The sequence below is a fragment of the Procambarus clarkii genome, chromosome 15, assembly GCF_040958095.1.
Source record: "Procambarus clarkii isolate CNS0578487 chromosome 15, FALCON_Pclarkii_2.0, whole genome shotgun sequence".
Classification (NCBI taxonomy): Eukaryota; Metazoa; Arthropoda; class Malacostraca; order Decapoda; family Cambaridae; genus Procambarus; species Procambarus clarkii.
The window spans coordinates 1778476-1796187 of record NC_091164.1 but is presented as its reverse complement, the minus strand read 5'-3'; the positions used below and the strand labels follow the sequence as shown (position 1 = coordinate 1796187).

General features: G+C 38.4%; 2 protein-coding genes and 1 long non-coding RNA gene across 10 annotated transcripts in view; 1 reads left to right on the top strand and 2 right to left on the bottom strand.

The window, feature by feature from the left end:
- Positions 1-3407: 3407 nt before the first annotated feature.
- On the bottom strand, positions 3408-13465 carry LOC123759040 (failed axon connections homolog). 7 transcript variants are annotated; one of them, XR_006772968.2, is made up of 8 exons: positions 13329-13465; positions 12587-12702; positions 8813-8945; positions 8288-8484; positions 7479-7684; positions 6342-6458; positions 5500-5678; positions 3408-4585 (listed from the first exon to the last, which is right to left on the bottom strand). XR_006772968.2 is itself a non-coding variant. In XM_045743789.2 (7 exons), the coding sequence occupies exons 2-7, from the start codon at positions 12700-12702 to the stop codon at positions 5593-5595; spliced, it is 855 nt and encodes a 284-aa protein (XP_045599745.2). In that variant the 5' UTR covers positions 13329-13465; the 3' UTR covers positions 4675-5592. The 7 variants fall into 7 exon arrangements, 3 of the variants coding, with proteins under 3 accessions (XP_045599745.2, XP_069180981.1, XP_069180980.1); XR_006772969.2 differs by having other exon boundaries at positions 12587-12714; positions 13329-13426; XR_011228531.1 differs by having other exon boundaries at positions 8813-9218; positions 12587-12714; positions 13329-13418.
- Positions 13464-16649, top strand: LOC123759042 (uncharacterized). The gene is made up of 2 exons (XR_006772971.2): positions 13464-14042; positions 15142-16649. It is a non-coding gene; the product is annotated as an uncharacterized lncRNA (long non-coding RNA).
- The window catches only part of LOC123759039 (mitochondrial glycine transporter), a 29064-nt gene continuing 27996 nt past the window's right edge, over positions 16645-17712 (bottom strand). For both annotated transcript variants that reach the window (XM_045743788.2, XM_045743787.2), the window contains exon 7: positions 16645-17705. In XM_045743788.2, coding sequence (XP_045599744.1) covers positions 17679-17705 — 27 coding nt within the window. In that variant the 3' untranslated portion in view covers positions 16645-17678. The remainder of the gene's footprint in view (positions 17706-17712) is intronic.

Genomic DNA, 17712 nt, shown 5'->3' with positions numbered 1-17712 from the left:
AACTCACAGTACTCTCACAATTCGTAAAATTATTTTATCAACATGTGTATTTTATTAGAATTACACAAACTGGACACAAAAAAATAAAGATTATGGAAAATTTGTGGTTAAGAACTTATCTTGATAACACAAGCTGTCCATATTGCAGATACTCATCTGATAGCAAATAAATCAATAATCACAATAATTATGATCATTCCCAGTTCACGAGACCAGGCTTCAGGTACTCTTCACCACAATGTCCTAAGATCTACTGAGACCCTGAGAACCCACGTTGCTCTTTTGACCAGCTCCCTAGTGTGTGTTGAGGGGACGGGAAGCGGGGAAGGGGGGAGGACTGGACTCCATTGTAACCGCCCCACCCACTATCTCTGGGAGCACACCCTTCCTCACACCCCTCACACTGATATATATGCTAGTTAGAATTGTATTTTTTTTTTTTTTTTTTTTTGTAAAAGCACTTCATTCACATTCTGCGGCTTAGTGCCTCCTTACTCCACAACACTATAAGTATTAAAATAGATCTCTAACCCTTTCCACGGACGACAAAATAAATTATATGTATGATGGTTAGCATTGTGTAAATGTCCACTTCTATGATAGAACAAAAACTGCCACAACAAGAGTTGGGTTATATACCCTTTTTGTCTACAGTGCTTACCTAACAACGACTACAAGTATACCTCTTATGCCCCGCCCACTGGTATACCAGCACTTAATTTCTAACTTTCCTGTTCGAATTGTCGTGTCAGTCACCGTTATGCTTACATGGATATGTTTACTACCATACAGACTTCCCAGCATCGAAATATACCAAATGTGTGATGCGTTTGAGACAACTGCAGTACTGCCATGCATCACAGTTCAACCCTTTTCCTTGTTGTGAACTTGGGACGCACCATAAACCTCTAGTTGTCTGAGCAGCTGACATCATAATTATTGTGTTGCGGGCATTGTTGTTACCAACACCTGAACAATACGGCTGCTGCTGCTGACGTCACCGGTCGTGCGATACTGCTTATTGTACACTACGCTATTTGGGTGCAGGCTCAGGGGGCGTTGTTCTATTGGAATGCAGGTCCAAGGGGCACTGCACTGTTGGGATACAGGTCCAAGAGGCACTGCACTGCTGGGATGCAGGTCCAAGGGGCACTGCACTGTTGGAATACAGGTCCAAGGAGCACTGTACTGTTGGGATACAGGTCCAAGGGGCACTGCATTGTTGGGATACAGGTCCAAGGGGGCACTGCACTGTTGGGATACAGGTCCAAGGGGCACTGCACTGTTGGAATACAGGTCCAAGGGGCACTGCATTGTTGGGATACAGGTCCAAGGGGCACTCCACTGTTGGGATACAGGTCCAAGGGGCACTGCACTCTTGGGATACAGGTCCAAGGGGCACTGCACTCTTGGGATACAGGTCCAAGGGGCACTGCACTCTTGGGATACAGGTCCAAGGGGCACTGCACTCTTGGGATACAGGTCCAAGGGGCACTGCACTCTTGGGATACAGGTCCAAGGGGCACTGCACTGCTGGGATACAGGTCCAAGGGGCACTGCACTGCTGGGATACAGGTCCAAGGGGCACTGCACTGCTGGGATGCAGGTCCAAGGTATTAAGGGGCATGATAACAGAGCGCTATAACATAACCAACGTATTCGACCAAGCGCAGCGCCAAAAGTCTGACGTGGGCCGAAGAGCCATGATGTTACCAGCGGCGTCACTTCCAAAACTGCCAAGATGCCTAGTTCCGTTACCGGACATCAACTGCCAAATTGTCCTAACCTCTAGCCACATAATGCAATTGTACAAATAAAGATTTCGATGAGAGTATTATCGTCTGCTGCTCTGGGAAAGCAGATACTTCCCCCCACAAAAAAAATTAATGACAAAAGAATTTTTTAAATTAAATTACCTGTCAGCGACGGCGGGCTGTCCGAGTCGCAAGTCCATAACTCTCAAGGATAGAATGTAGGTCAAGTGTTCACTTCTCCGAAGCTTATGGCGACTTGACCCATACGACGTGACGGGTGGCGCGTGCCTCCCACACTGGCGTGCACGACGCGCGCCAAATATGTATGACGCGCGCCTCGTATGTATGACGCGCGCCTCTGACACTCTACATTGTATGGCGCTTCTCCAGTTCATACCTCTATTACTAGGTGCACAGTATTAATATATATCCAATCCGTCCTCTTGAATAGTACATCGCATTTTGACGTATAAATCCCCTAAGGCCAAAACTGACATTAAAATTGGAAAACTGATGTGATGTCCCGTTTTCTTTTCGTGATTGATCTATCACACAGGGACCCTCATTGTGGGTGGTAACTTTTTTTTTTTTTGCTTATTATTATATAATATACAATATAAAGGTCATATACACATCAATTTACAACAAAAATATTACCTCAGTTTGTGCACTCTGGTCTCCAATGTACAAAATAAGGGGTACTATGAGAAGTAAGAGTTCACAAACATCTATGTTTTCTGTGTAGATTGGTTAGGTTTGATGAGTGGCCTGAGTTGTTGTTTGTTTTAAATTCGGCTACTCGGAACAAGACGTTCCAAGTAGCACGGGCTATGGTGAGCTCGTCGTACTTACCTGGCACAGACGTGCGTGGCCTAGGTTCGTGCGTTCTAATTTCCTATATTTTGTACGTTGTAGTAAATCAAGTGAACGGGCTGAACACCGGCACATACCATAAGCGTCTTTATTCCACTGAAGCCATTCACCTCCATAATAACCCCCTCAACCCAACACCCTCTACAACAACAACCCCTCAACCCATTAACCTCTACTCCCTCTAAATCCAGTAGCCTCCACAACTCTCCCTCTCAAAGCCAGTAGCCTCTTCAATTTTCTTTCTCGCGAGCTATTTCGGCCAGGTTAGAGCTATGGGTAGGGAGTGTCAACTGGGTACAGATCCTTAAATGCTTGCTCTTTATCACCCAGCAGTAAATGGGGACTGGTTTTTAAACGATTATATATAAAGCCAGTAGAGGTTAGATTTGAGACAAGGTATGTAAAGTGAAAGCTTCAAGCCTTTTACACCCCGACTACTGCATTGAACCTGGTGCCTCAACGGAAATATAATACCCATACGCCATTCTCTTGATAATTACTTCCCATACGCCATTCTCTTGATAATTACTTCCCATACGCCACAAAAATTTCAAGATTCATTAGGGTGTATTCAAATTCTGCACTTATTAAATAAGTTCACGCAGGACACAAACTTTAATGAAGACAAACACTTTATAAGTGCTGACCCTTGACAGTGGTGGTCCTCAAAAGGTAACACTCAAGATGCATTGTTAAGCAGGACTTATCAATGTACCCCACAACACTCGAGAATGCGACCAAGAACTAAAACAAAACTTTAAAGTGAATGATAATTCACAATTCAGCACTATATTTAATAATGTTAATAAGAAGTTTAATTTATACATAAAAAGATAGGAAACATACTGTATACGATAAATTTGTACAACAAACTGAATTTGTTGAACATTTTCTTAGTAATCTTATCAGCACTTGCTTCGTCGGCTCTTATAGTATGACAGCCATGCTAAACATGTACCAATGAAGGACGGTCGAGGAAAGGTCCCTGCCCCTCAACGATGACGATGCGATGATGACGACGACGCTGTCTCTATGACGATGTCCAGGTCTGATTGAGGCCCGTTGAACCCTGAAATCATCGCAAGGTAATCTCAAGGTAAGGTAACCGTTCCTGTTTAGTGATTGGTATTTTAAGATGACCCTTATGTGTGTCACAAGGGTTCTCTTACTCGTCTGCACTGGCGTTTTCTTCGTAAGACATGCCTATGTAGACAAACCTCAACACCACTATGGAACCAGTCACAAGAACCGCCCAGACAGCTTTGCTCTGACCCACTGAGTACAGAAGAGTGGAACCTATATTGCTGATTGATTGATTGATGAAGATTAAGCCACCAAAAAGGTGGCACGGGCATGAATAGCCCGTAAGTGGTGGCCCTTTTGAGCCATTACCAGTATCAAGAGCTGATACTGGAGATCTGTGGAGGTGCGAATGCACCCTGCGTGACGGGGGATGTCTCCCTTGTTAATGTGTTAGATGAAGATGAAGCCACCCAAAAGGTGGCACGGGCATAAATACCCCCCGTAAGTGGTGGCCCTTTTGAGCCATCACCAGTATCAATAGATGCTATATTGCTGATGCAGATTGATTTATTAAGATTAAGCCACCCAAGAGGTGGCACGGGCATGAATAGCCCGTAATGCTGATACATGTTCCCTGCCGATCTTATAGACAAGACTGGTCCCCAGAAACTGTACTACTGAGTCCCTTTCCATCATTCCCCAACACCCGCGCTGATTTATTCCGGGGTCTGAACGCTTCACGACCTCCCTGGGTCAACAATAGCTTGTAGGCCCCAGCTGGAGCCCCCTTTCTCCAGCAACGCAGTGACTTGCACTGCCACAGCTTACTGCCGTTGCCGTGTCGCTCCAAAGCCTCCACAGGACACCCTTCCATGCCGCAACATCTTCCTAACGCGGTCCATAGGTCCAAAGAGAGGCTTTGTCTTCTCCTTTTCCTGGAAAGTAAGGTAAACATCAAGCGATTGATGCCTTTTATATTTTAAATCTCAAAGCAGCAGCAATGGATGAAATTATACACATCAGGTTTTTATTGATCTTTGTAAAATGTAATTAAGCTATGTACAATATTCATAATTTTATAAATAAAACAAAAAGTGAGGTAATTATGCGGAGAAAGCGCAAAGCCAGTACGACTATATAGCACTTGGAAGGGATAGATCTAGACAAGGATCTAGGACAAGGATCTGGGATAGGCCAGAACGGTGCCCAACCACTTAACCATCTGGGATCAAATAACTAATTATTATATCTTATGTCTAGGCATTATCCCTTGGATAGGGATTAATAGTTTTAACCGCGAGTTATTCAGCTTGTATATTCTGTCCCTGTTAACAGGACTTAAATACCAAGTAGAATGTGGTGTAAAGTGTCTGAGAAACGATTATATAATTTTATTACGTTGTTTACCTTAGTGTATTCAATTTAAATACTACATTAAAGCACAATCTTCGACAACAATTAAGCTTTAACTTAATATTATTGTCAAAGACCTAAATTGGGGGACTGGCTTTCAAGTACATTAGTTTGGAATTCACATAAGAAAAGTCTTAAAATTAGCAAGATGTATGAAGCTAATAAAGACTTGTAGTTATTATTTGGAGAGCAATTATTTTTCTTTAGCCAATTACAAAAGGTCATAATTTGTCAGTTTATTATGGTATTAGAGATAGTAGTTACAGATCAATGATAGATATTCTACCTTCCAATACAAAATTATAATAGTAAATTCTCAGTTTAAGATTTAATATAACATTTCATAATTACACCATTTTGGTGAATGCTTTAATTATGTATTTGTTTTATCAATCCTTGCATGTATTAAGTTCACATATGAAGTGGTAAAAATTACATATTTCTGCAGAACTACAGTGACACGCGGAGGATTCTAATGCATCGAGGTTTTGGTTACACTGTAGGTGGAAGCTGTCCACTGCAGGTGTGGTCACGACTGATCCAAACATTGATTCCAGTCAGGCCAGAGACGTTCTTTCACCCGCTTAACGTATGCCTTCAGGTTCGGACAGTCCTCTGAAACATAAGCGGGATATATATTCATTTCTGTTTAAATTCTGCCTTTAATCCAGTCTATCCTCAGTCCTAAGGGAGGCAGTCTACTGAGTGGCCTTCCTCGTTAAATTACTTGGATATCTGTCATACTCCTAAGGCTCCAATAACAGTATTTATAAACTGGCAAGGTAGTCTCTCAATTTATAACTATTTTAGTATATATCCAGGTTTTAAAATAGACCAGGCTCTGGAATACTAGTTATCTTTAAGCCCTCAATACTCAAGCAGACTAGATTCACGTTTCACATGTTTGAGGATGTAATACAGTAGCCTAACCTAGACAAACCAAACCAAACCAATCCTTAACATAACCAAAACGATAGGAAGTACATGAAAGCATTAATTACGTAGGAAATCTTGAAGTGATTACCACGAAAGTACTTAGCCCCCGAAAACATGTTATTTTAATCATGATATACTGATTTAGGCAAATACTGCGATCTGATGTTCAGTTTTAGGCCTATCAACGTTGGGATGGTAATTATGACCACCACCACAGCTTACAGACCAAACAAAGTATACTTCAGTCCTCAACATAGTCCAGGACTAAAGAGAGCAGCACAAAAAAATCTCAAACTCCCACAATTCACCCAGCCCAGAGAGCAAGTGAAGTGGTGCACTAACCTGTGATGGTGGTGTAGTAGGGGGAGCGCCGGTAGTTGTACATTATGTTGGAGAGGAAGGCAAACATGGAGCAGTCCACCTCGCTCGCTTCCTCCCCCATCAGGTAAGATTTCTTGCCTGAACCACCGACATCAATCATGTTTTAGCAATCAAATGTCAAATTATATGAAGTACTGTGTACATAGAGTTTTATACTGAATTCATCTTGTAGACTAACAGCATGGCAATAGATTAATGTCTTTCGATGTCAAAAATCAAGCAGTTTCACGAATGATGTGACAAAAGTTACATCATTTTACTCTTGTGTCCTCTGACGAAACTTTAATAAAATCTAGCAAGACACCAGGAAAAGATACATAAAAATACTTTATTTTCATGAAACATGCTAATGTAGTCAACTTAAAAAGTTTAAAGTTGTCTTGATAATACACAAAAAATTAACAGTACTTGCTTGTGTGATAATTGGTGTTTCAACATACCATACTAAAAGGTCATTCTAAAAATGAGGGGTAACAACCGTGAAGAGTCTGGACATTCATCAGGTAACATTTTAGTACTGTAAAGTCAGAATGACTGGACTAGTATCCCTCTTCTACCCCCCCCCCTTTCCTCATAGTCTAGACTAATACTTGCAGAAACTATTAAGTCTGTGATGCATGCATATCTGATCTCAGGGCTGTGCACAGTAACTAACCCAGACACGCACGCGCACAAACATCCACCACCGAAAGTGTACATTCTAAGAGCATGTTGACTAAAATTATTTCAGGGCATTTTGAATCCTGATTCCACAAATCTACTTCATTCATTAACATGGCAATTTACAGTATATTTAATAGCTAATGCGTTATCTGATAATACCCTACGTTTTTGCGAGCACTACACGAACTTGCCTAAAAAAATTTATCTCATAAACATTAGGAAAAAAGAGGGTCGCTGTAAAGAACATTACATTCAATTACAATATTTTACTCTTTTACTTATAGAACAAAGCCAAACCTCCGCAGTATCCCGGGTATTCTACTTACAAATATCCGATGAATTCCAGACCAGGTCAGTTTTCGTTGGATACAAAGTCTTTCCTCTTCTCCCGATTGCATAGCTCGCTTATACAGACATTTACAGATTATTAGTTACCAAGGTAAGAGGACAGGGCATGTAGATCCTTGTTTGTGAGGCTCCAGGCCCAAGAGTGAGTGTGCCTCCCAATGCCTTGATGCCACAGCGTCTGTTTCCTGGACTCCACGAAGAAGTACTTAAAGAGGTGCACGTACCACAGGTGTCGCATACCCTCCACAAGTGTCCTTCCATTGTCCACCTTAAACCGCCACTCCCTCAGGCACCTACAAATGGAAATAACAATAAAAATACAAAATCTAGATGCAACTGGCCAAGTTTATGTGGCACACTGGACGATTTTCACACTTAACCTCTAAGGAGGAGGATGGAATCCAGCCCATCCTCCTCTTTCGGCACTACTTATGGGAAGGATGAGGACCATTGTACATATACCGACGTACAACTCAAGTAGAAAATAGAAATCGGTACTATTGAATTGGAACAAACCGGAAAAACAATTTTCTACTTATGTTGAAAGGCAAACAATTAACGTAACCTAACTTTCCTGCACCTTATACACGGTATCCGAGGCCTAACATAGTACATATGTGTGCTATACTAGGCCTTGGAATATTTGATTGTTTTTTTTAGCTTCCTTTTTTTCGAACTCTTATAAAGTGAATAGTAGTTATACTAATTGCTTAGTACGTCAATATTTGCACTATGGTGCACATAGTTACAAAAACTACAATCTAAACAGGAGTGGTTGTGGTAAGTCTAGATGACTGCATGAACATGGTTCCAGTCTAAGATACGCAATATATTTAACTGGGTCATCGTGTTGCTACAATTCACTTCAACACAATTATGAACCATTGTGCTCTTACCAGCAGAGGTGTTCGTCTATCATGATAGTGAAGGACCAAGCCACCGCCCGCTGCTCCTCCGTCAACCTCTTGCTGAAGTTTTTGCCATAATGTTGGGCGAGTCTTTCTATCACTATTTGTGAGTCTGTCAGCTCCTCCCCGTTGAGCGTCACCCACGGAGACAAGCCAAGCTTCCCCTTGGGCTCTTCGTGCTCCACCTGCAGCACCACAAGGCTTGAAGTAACGCTCGACGTAGAGGTGGAAAGGTGCAAGCATGCTACTATAATTTTTAGATATTAATACTCGGTATATCTCCTATAGTTTACTATATATCAACACCAACGCAGTCTATGCATATAATAATCTCGTATATAATTTTACTTAACATTTATTCTAGCTGCAAACTGAAACCCATCGATTAACAAACACTCCAGCTGTAGTTCCATTTAACCTGACATGCAATAACTAATTTATTTATCAGTCTGGTTAGCCACTTCAATATGTTGCAATAGTGCAGCCACCAGAACAGCGCATGTATGACTGTACCTTATAAGGTATCTGCGCCAGTCTGAGGTAAGTTAATAGTTTCATAACGAAGGGCGACACACAGGGGGTGAAGAAGCCAGGTCGAAAGCAGTGTACCAATACCACGTTCTCACCTGCTTGACGCCACTTCCTCCTGCGAACATGGAGTTAAGAGACACGTGATGGAAGCAAAGCTTAAATAGTTGTAATGAAAGAAAGAGTGAAGAAAAGGGGAGAAACGCTTAAGTCGCGAAAAGCGTATGTTGAACTTTTAATATCCTCAGTCGCACAATCAGCAGCTTGCTGCAATATTTTCTCTGACATGTCGGCCTTGTGGTCTGACATCCTGACGCGAGAGGAAGCGACCAGATAGGACGGCTGTGTTGAACGTGGTGTGCCTGACCTCAAATATGCCTCATCTGTAATTCTGTAATGAAAAAAAAGGTTGCTATGTATATCCTACATACAGTATTATAATATGTTGGCAAGCCATTTAAAACCTGTTTACGTCAGATTCCCGATATAAAATTGTGCAACCCGAGTTTAATTCTGACTAGCACTGAGTCTGCCAATGTAGAATTTTTTTTACATATTCATGTACATAATTAGTTTTCTATGTTACATATCCCTTGTAATTTATAGACAATGAAAATTACCAAATTCATGCTGTATCTTTTTTGAAAGTCTCGTCAAATTTTATACCATGTTTTGTTAATTTATGTCACTCAAATTATAAGCTGCATGTTATTAAATTTGCCTTAATATTTAAGCATAAGGTTGTATGTATCTTTTGTTTAATCCAGCCAGAATTTAAACAAAATTAAATTTGGTATGAATAAAACTATTTAAACCCAATCAAACTATGTCCTGACTAAGGGTGGGGGGGGGGGGGGTGAGGTTTTATGCTAAATACCATCTCATCCTCCAGGGCAGATAGTACCCATTGAGACGATCGTCAATAGTCACGACTTTGTAGGTACTTAGCTTTTAGATAGTAGTATACTGACTAGTCAGGAATTCTTTTAAAATAAATGAAGCTAAAACATAAATTAAATATTCCTAGGCCTAATATCCTAATATAGCATACATATATATACTATATCAGGCCTCAGATATCGTGTATTAGGCCTAGGGAGGTTGGGTTAGTTTAGTTTATTAAAGCAACACAAGTAAAAAAATGTTTTCTGCTTTGTCCAACTCAATAGTTTAGGATTCAACTTTCTAGTTTCGTTGTACGTCGGTATATATACTATGGTCCTCATCATTACTTTAAGTACTATCAAAACAGGACGATGGGCTGTCAAATTCTGTCTTATTACAATAAGATGTCTTAAAATGGATACCGTCCTGTTTTTATTGTAATAATTATTATTGGTGATCAAGTTTTTCACACATTTAGTCACTGCAAGGTACAGTAATAGATAGCCTCTGGTGCGTCACTATCTCCCCGAGGTCATGGTGCTTACATCACCCCGGGGCCATGGCTCTCACTCGTGGGGGAAGAAAAAGGAATGATGTCCAACCACTTAGACGGTCGGGAATTGAACACCGACCTGCATGAAGCGAGACCGTAGCTCTACAGTTCCAGCCCAAGTGGTAGGAGAGAACTGTGAAACTGTCATAGAACAAGCACTTGTGTTAAAAATTTGAATGAGTTCAAAACAAAATTTGCAAATAAAAAAATATCCGTAAAGCATAATATTAGACAATCATGTTGGGTTACCGTTACCTGTGGCAGGTAACTGATCTAATCCTGAGTATTTGATATGCAAACTAAGGAACAGAACTTGAAATATGTATACGTAATCATTACTGTACGTTATGGCTAGGCTATTCAAGGTGTCATGACTAGGCCAAACTTGAATGTGAAAGCGTCTGTTGATATGCATATTGTAGTTGGCAAGTGATAAAGTTAAAGTTATATTCGCTATATGGAAATTCAGCATTAAATATGCAAATGGGACGTTGAGTAAGTATATTACTAACAGCTCCTAGGCAACATTAACAGGCCAGGCTACATTGATGTTTTAATTGAATATCACTGTCTACTTTGATTTTATTATTACTATAATACTGCATGTAAACAATGAATGATTAATATGTAATATTCTGTAGATTATATACAAGTTTATGTAGGCTTATATAAATCCAGAGACATTACGAGTATACAGAGTTTGTATTGTAATATATATGGTGGGTTGGATCACTTGCATAAGAATTGTCAAGAAGCCTAGTTAGGATAAGATGTAAATATCATAAGAAATTTAGCGTTAGGAAATAAGTATAAGATATATGCCCATCTTGACATCGGTCATCGCTCGAGTACACTGAGGAGGGGGGAAGAAGAGAATGTTGCTACCTTTCCCCTGACAAGTCTTATATTCACATAACATGTATTTTGAGAAGATTTTATATTAGCATTATTTCATATACATGTATATGACTGCTGCCTACTATTTCCAGGTAAGCTGGCTTAAAAGGGCAGTCTTTAAGCTTTCGCAACTAAAGAAAGGGCGAATCTGAATTGTTCCCCTGTTCTAGCTTAAATAATCAATGGCTGTGTGGACTGTGGAACAAGAAGTGTTAATCCCTCGTCCCGGTACATTTAAGTATTACTGTACATTTTCCAACTATATATGTTTTGTTGTTGCAGGTAATGTTAGTACTCCTATTTATTTTATTTAAAGTGCATCAAGTGTGAATATTTAGTTAAATAATGTGCAAAATATTTTGAGTGATGCCACCCATTTTCATATATTTTCACAGATTAATTTCTTGGTGATCAGTGGTGCTAGCAAGGTTTTTGCCTATATTGTTTTCACCCATTCGTCCCCAGCGTTTGGAACTGCGGAACTTTATTGTAATATTGTAAATAATAAGTATTGTTTTATCTGTAATTTTTCTTGCCCGAAACGCTATACGTGTTGGTAGCTTTGCAAGAATGTACCACTTATCACCAACATACCTCTACAACCAGTTGTACCTTCTTGCATATAAATATCTATGTTAACATGTTACTGACAGTCTTACTTGTATCACTTTTAAAATTTTTGGATGACAGGATTTCTTGCCGTTATTATAATTTATTATTTAAAGACCAGTAGGCTTGCAAGACTTAAAACTCTGCAAATAATTTATCCATTCTAATGTGGTTGATGACAAATCTATCGAAAAGTTAAGTCTTGATCTATCGAAAAGTTTGCTAGTGCTCGCTACAAAATATGACCGATAAACCATCATGAGATTGGGATTTTAGAAGATTTGAGAACTCTCAACATGAAACAAAGCTTTCCTTTCAATGTCAACGTCAGTTTGTTAAAAAAAAAAAATAAAATAAAATAAAATAAAATGTTTATTTAGGTAAGGTACATACATACAATAAATTTTTACAAAGATTGGTTGACTTATAGGTAGAGCTAGTACAGTACATACAATGCCTAAAGCCACTATTACGCAAAGCGTTTTGGGCATGATAAACTTAAATGACAAGCTTAATACTAATTGAGCATAATGAGTAGAATGAAAACAAGAAATGAAAACATAGCTGAAAAAGCAGCACAAATACAAATATGTCGACAAACAGCGCTCTTTAAGAAAAAACAGACATTGGTTGACAATAGAAGGGTAAGGTAGGTTACAGGGAATTTATTAGGTATAGCTTCGTTTTTATCTTAAACTGGTTGAGATAATCAAAATACTCACCTAAGTATTCCAGCTTTTCGTTCAATTTGATTTACATTTGGCGTTATATCTTATTCACTAGATATCCAAAACCCCGACCTACACATAACGTACCTTCTGTTCCTCCTGACCACACAGCGGTAGACATAGACAGAGCCCAGGACCACCACCAACGTGGTCGTCACCACGAAAATCCAACCCTGATCCTCCGCCTCGGCTCCTCCAGCCATCTGTTGGACAAACTAAACTGCAGAGGCTCAGATCTACGCCGTGTAATATCTGACATAGAATAGGGTAGTAGCACATTGCTGTGTATACCTAATTTTGCTAATAAAAAAAAATCAAGTTACGAAGTTTTCGAAACATTTATCCACTGATTGTTAACTTTAAAGAAAAAACAACTTCTAAGTCATTGGTCACATTAAGGTCACAAAGAGTAAACACACATTTTAAATTACCCAATTCACCCAACTAGGTGAATACATTATGAGGGGCCGTGGTGGCCCTCAAATTTAGGCAAATATTTCGAAATTGGAAACTACACTAATAACCACCATTTATTCTTACACTCCTTCTACATCATGCTTAACTTTGTCCAGTATTCATATTTTACTCTGAAAGACTTTTTTTTTTAAGTTCACTTTCTATGACAAGATCGGGACCGCAAGAGATACAGCCCTGTTCTCGTCACGCCCAATATTCGCACCTTAGTAACTTTGTAATAGTATGATTTTTTAGTGGTGTCGAGCCTAAAGACAGGCCATATATTAAACTCTTTACCAAACTTGTTAGTTCGTCACAAAAGTATTTGAGCGGCCTTAACGTTACAGACCATAAATGACAATATACTCGTTACCTGTAGAGTGGAGTGGCAGTGTAGTAGTGGTGTGTAAGGAAGCCTCGACAACACTGAGTGTTTCTTCACCAGACGACTGTGGCGTCATTCCTGATAACAGGAGATACAAAGCCCGTAAATTACATGATGATGCCTAACTGGCAACTTAAAATGAGAACGTTCCGACAGAGTAACTGACATTGATCGTCGTTTCTCATAAATCCACAACTGTAACATGCTCACAAACACACACAGCTTGTGAATGTAGTCATAGTCTTTACTTCATAGTTCAAATTCAAGTTTATATTCAAAAGAATGTGTGTACAAGGAAAAATAGGAGTAATATATAATTGTGGTGACAGGAGTTACACATACAAATGAAGCCACTATTCTGCAAAGCATTTTTGGATAAACCAATATGGAACATTTATGGTATGGGAGTTTGTTTACTTCAGGAATGATTTTAGTCGCTCAGTGATAAACTTTATCCAAAACATATGCCTCTGAAAACAAGGTCTCCATTCCTGGATACAATAATCAAAGTGAGGGTGCACCAGAGATTTACAGTTCAATAACTTTGACTCTAGGAAACGTAGCCAATTATGTCTGATTTACAGGTACCAGGATTTGGTTAGCCTGTATATAATTTTTTTTTTTACTACAGCTTCCACTTGCTGTGCAACTTTCATTAATTTGTGGATTTTGACTCCAAGGTCTTCATCACTCTGCTGCAAGGTATGTTGATTTGGTAGTTGTGATGTGCATTTTTATGCCCTACATGCAAAGTTTTTTTTTCCATATACATATTGGATTTTTCAATAATAAAGTATCTACTAATATTCTGACCACTTGAGTTCACGAAGATCTTTGTAAGGACTCGATAAAATTTTTACTACCTACTTTACCACAGTTGTAGTCATGTTCATTCTCGGCTCGATTGAAAACTCTGGGTTCGAATCCCAGGCAGAACAGAAATGGTTGGACACATTTCATATCATGCAATGCCCCTGCCCACCTAGCAGTTAACAGGTACCCAGATGTTAGTGGGGTTGCATTCTAGGGAGGGTCAGTAATTCTACCCTCGGGAGAGAAAGGGGTGGGACATCGATGCAAGCCCAATACGTACTGTACATATAAACTGGCTTCTTGTCCCCCCCAAAAAAATGATTATTAAATTTTAGGGTCATCTGCAAATTTGATGTGATATATAATATTCTCCATCTATGTCACTGATGTACTGTGTATGACAGGGTTGGCCCCAAAATTTTAACTTGCAGTACCGAGCTTACCACATTTCTCCAGTACAGTATTTCATTCCTGTTTAGGACAACTCTGATTTCCTTGTTTTAACCAGTTTTATCCCTTCTAGTATTCTACCATTTCATGTACTTTCCTTGCCAGTCTTTCATATTTACACTTCTTGGACGTTTGTTATAAAGCTATCTCCAAGTACAATAGCACTAACTGGGAGGAACACAAGTAGGGTGAATAAGAAGTCAGTTTAACAAAGTGAATGATATCATGAGGTGAAGCACTCGAGACTGCATCAAACAGTACAAGCTGCATGAAAGGTTAAAAAGTTGAAAATTTAATTGTTCAGAAAATATATAAAAAAATCAATTGCAGCAAATTGAGTAATACTCTGACTCAAGTGCTAAAGATAAGCATCAGAGAATATTTAGCAATTTATAAAATAAAATTCGAGAGGAACTAGTACTTTGAGTGATTGGAAGAGTATACAAAAACTAAGAAAGAACCTTATTGGTTTTATGCAAGAAGTTCACATATCCATGTAACTTAGGTATTAATGCAATGCTTTGTTTTAAAACTGCAGGTACAGATGTTAAAAAAAGGACTGGAAAAGGTGGAAATTTGCCAGAAATCATGAATGGCACTGCCAAACGAGTGCACAAAAGTGAACACACAGCAGGATAGTACCACAAAGTTAAGAACAAAGTGGATCTACGGATGTAGTCATATAGATCACATTGTAAAACACATCTGGTGAAGAAAATAATTGAATTTGTATGTGGTCATTATGAACATGAGAAAGCAGTTTACCAAAATGAGTGGAGTGGACCATTTAGTGTTCATGGAACATTAAAAACCAATTCTTTGTTCATAAAGTGGGTCATGTGTCTTGAGCTACTTGTGTGAAGGGTGACTGACATTACACCGTATTGAGAATACCAATGTAATGTAATGTCTATATAGGTATCTACCGATACATAAATGGACGTGTTGCTGCAAGAGTTTACATTATAGAAATATATGCTGTTCTGTGATAAAAATAATGCTATATTGTACATAAATTAAAAGTGGCACGAAGGGAAGAAAAATATATTCACAGATAAAAAATTCCAAGAGCCAAGGTGGCAAGAGTAAAGTTTGTCCAATTGCAAGCTAAAAATTAATTTTAAAATACCTCGGTGTGTGTGGAATTAACGAGAAATTCATGCAAGTGCATGCTAGCAAAGCTAGTCAAGTTGGGAGCATGACCTGTAAATTGATAGTAGTATTATTCACACTGTCACTGCTAAAATTAAGCCAAGATGAACACTTAGTTGGTTCAAAAAATATTATAAGCACAATTAAAGATTACTAGTATCTTCACTATTTTTGTTGCTTGTAATTATTGATTTCAAATTACAGTATACAATTTATTTCAACTTGTCTGAGAAGATAAAGTATATTCTTTTTGGGTTTAGGTTAAAAAGGCTTCTCATTCAAGATTAAAGCTAATAAGCTAACACTGCCCCGAACATGAGGAATCAAAAGATTGGAAATCTGAAAAGGAAATCATCAACCCATACAGGATATGGATAGAATATGGAATCATGTTGTAAACAGGATGAGGAAGTTTACAAATTTCAAGATTTAACCATGTATTGAGGTGGCTTGATTACATTAACTTATTGCATGAAGAAAGCCATGATAATATGTTATACATGATTATGATAGCCTTGCACATTTACGTGTGAACTGTTTTAATATTAGTCTGTATCTCGATACTTTGTCAGTACTTTACTGATCTTCCTATTGTCATTGTGGGAAATCCAAATCAATAACAGTTTTTATCATGACATTCTTGCTTTTTCCCACAAAAGTGTAACAAATGCTTTCACATTGCTGACCTTGGCTGTTAATAAATTTCACATATGTAGCATCAATATCCATACCAATATTGTTCTTTTATTGTATTAGCATGCATTTCTGCAATGCGGGAATCTTCTTTTTATTCATTAAATTTATTTAGCTTGGTCTTAATATAATATCAGATATGATAGGCTGCAATTTTACCAGGTACAATAATAAGCTTGCATTAATAAAACTAGCATTTTGCTTTTTGTTTTTGTTTTTTACTGCATTCTTGATACAAATAAGTTCATAAAAATAACCTCTAAAATGAGGTTGTGCATATAATTTTCACAAACTACACATTTTATTTTTTAGTCAATTCATTGCATAACTATACCATCTCCATGTTTCTCCTGCCATTCAAAATCAGACAAAAATTAGGAATAGAATATGAGAGGAGAGAGACAAGAGAAATGGTGCAAGTAACAATGAAGCAACTCTTATAATTCATCATAGTTTAACTTGTGAAAATTTACTCCTACAAAACATTTGAATACTTGAGATGGCTGCTCAAGCAAGTCCAGACATGGGAGTTACATTCTAACAGAGGCCTTCAAAAAGCATTAAAACTTAGCATTTCAATGTACAGTATATGTTGAAGACTTATGAAGGAGAGGGTAATGAGATCCTTGGGGCCGGGTAATAAATTAAGGGACACCTTTATCTATTTTAAAAGGTTCAGAGAAAATTATAAAGGCTTAAATATCAAACAATATGGATTTTATCACAGAAGCCTCTGATCCCTAACGTAATAGGATATTAATAAAATTTATTACAATTATAAGTAACACCTTAAAATTGCAAGATTGTACTTTAAACACTTCTATTACCATAGTGAAATGACCGACCACAACTGCACTGCAACCCGTCTGAATCATACCCATAAATAAAATTAAATACTATTTTGTACCAAATCCCATTTTGGTTCATAAATTGCACAAAAATATATATACAGTATACACGTCTAACTTCATGGGCAGGTATGTGGGCTTAACATTCAGACAAGAGCAATGCTGGTTAAAAAAAAAATAAAACTAGTCCAAACTACAGAGGATTAAAAAAACATATGATATTAGAACTCTTTGCTTCACATGTTATGCAATATTTTTTTTCTAAAGTTCATACAATTTCTTTAGGTTCACCATAGTCAGTTAAGAGTTCATGGTTAGTAGCTAATTAATTTACTATACATTAAATTATCATGTTTATACATGCTGTTGGTCATTACACTTCTTACTTCATCCCAAAGCTTTTTGTGATCTGGAAA

Bases quoted from the DNA above. Each gene is read 5' to 3' on its own strand.
- LOC123759040 (XM_045743789.2), bottom strand. From the start codon at position 12,702: ATGGCTGGAGGAGCCGAGGCGGAGGATCAGGGTTGGATTTTCGTGGTG. The intron at 6,459-7,478 runs GTAACTAATAAT...TCGGTGGTTCAG, and splicing joins TGCCCTGTCCTCTTACCTTG to GCAAGAAATCTTACCTGATG. The intron at 5,679-6,341 runs GTTAGTGCACCA...CTTATGTTTCAG, and splicing joins CTACTACACCACCATCACAG to AGGACTGTCCGAACCTGAAG.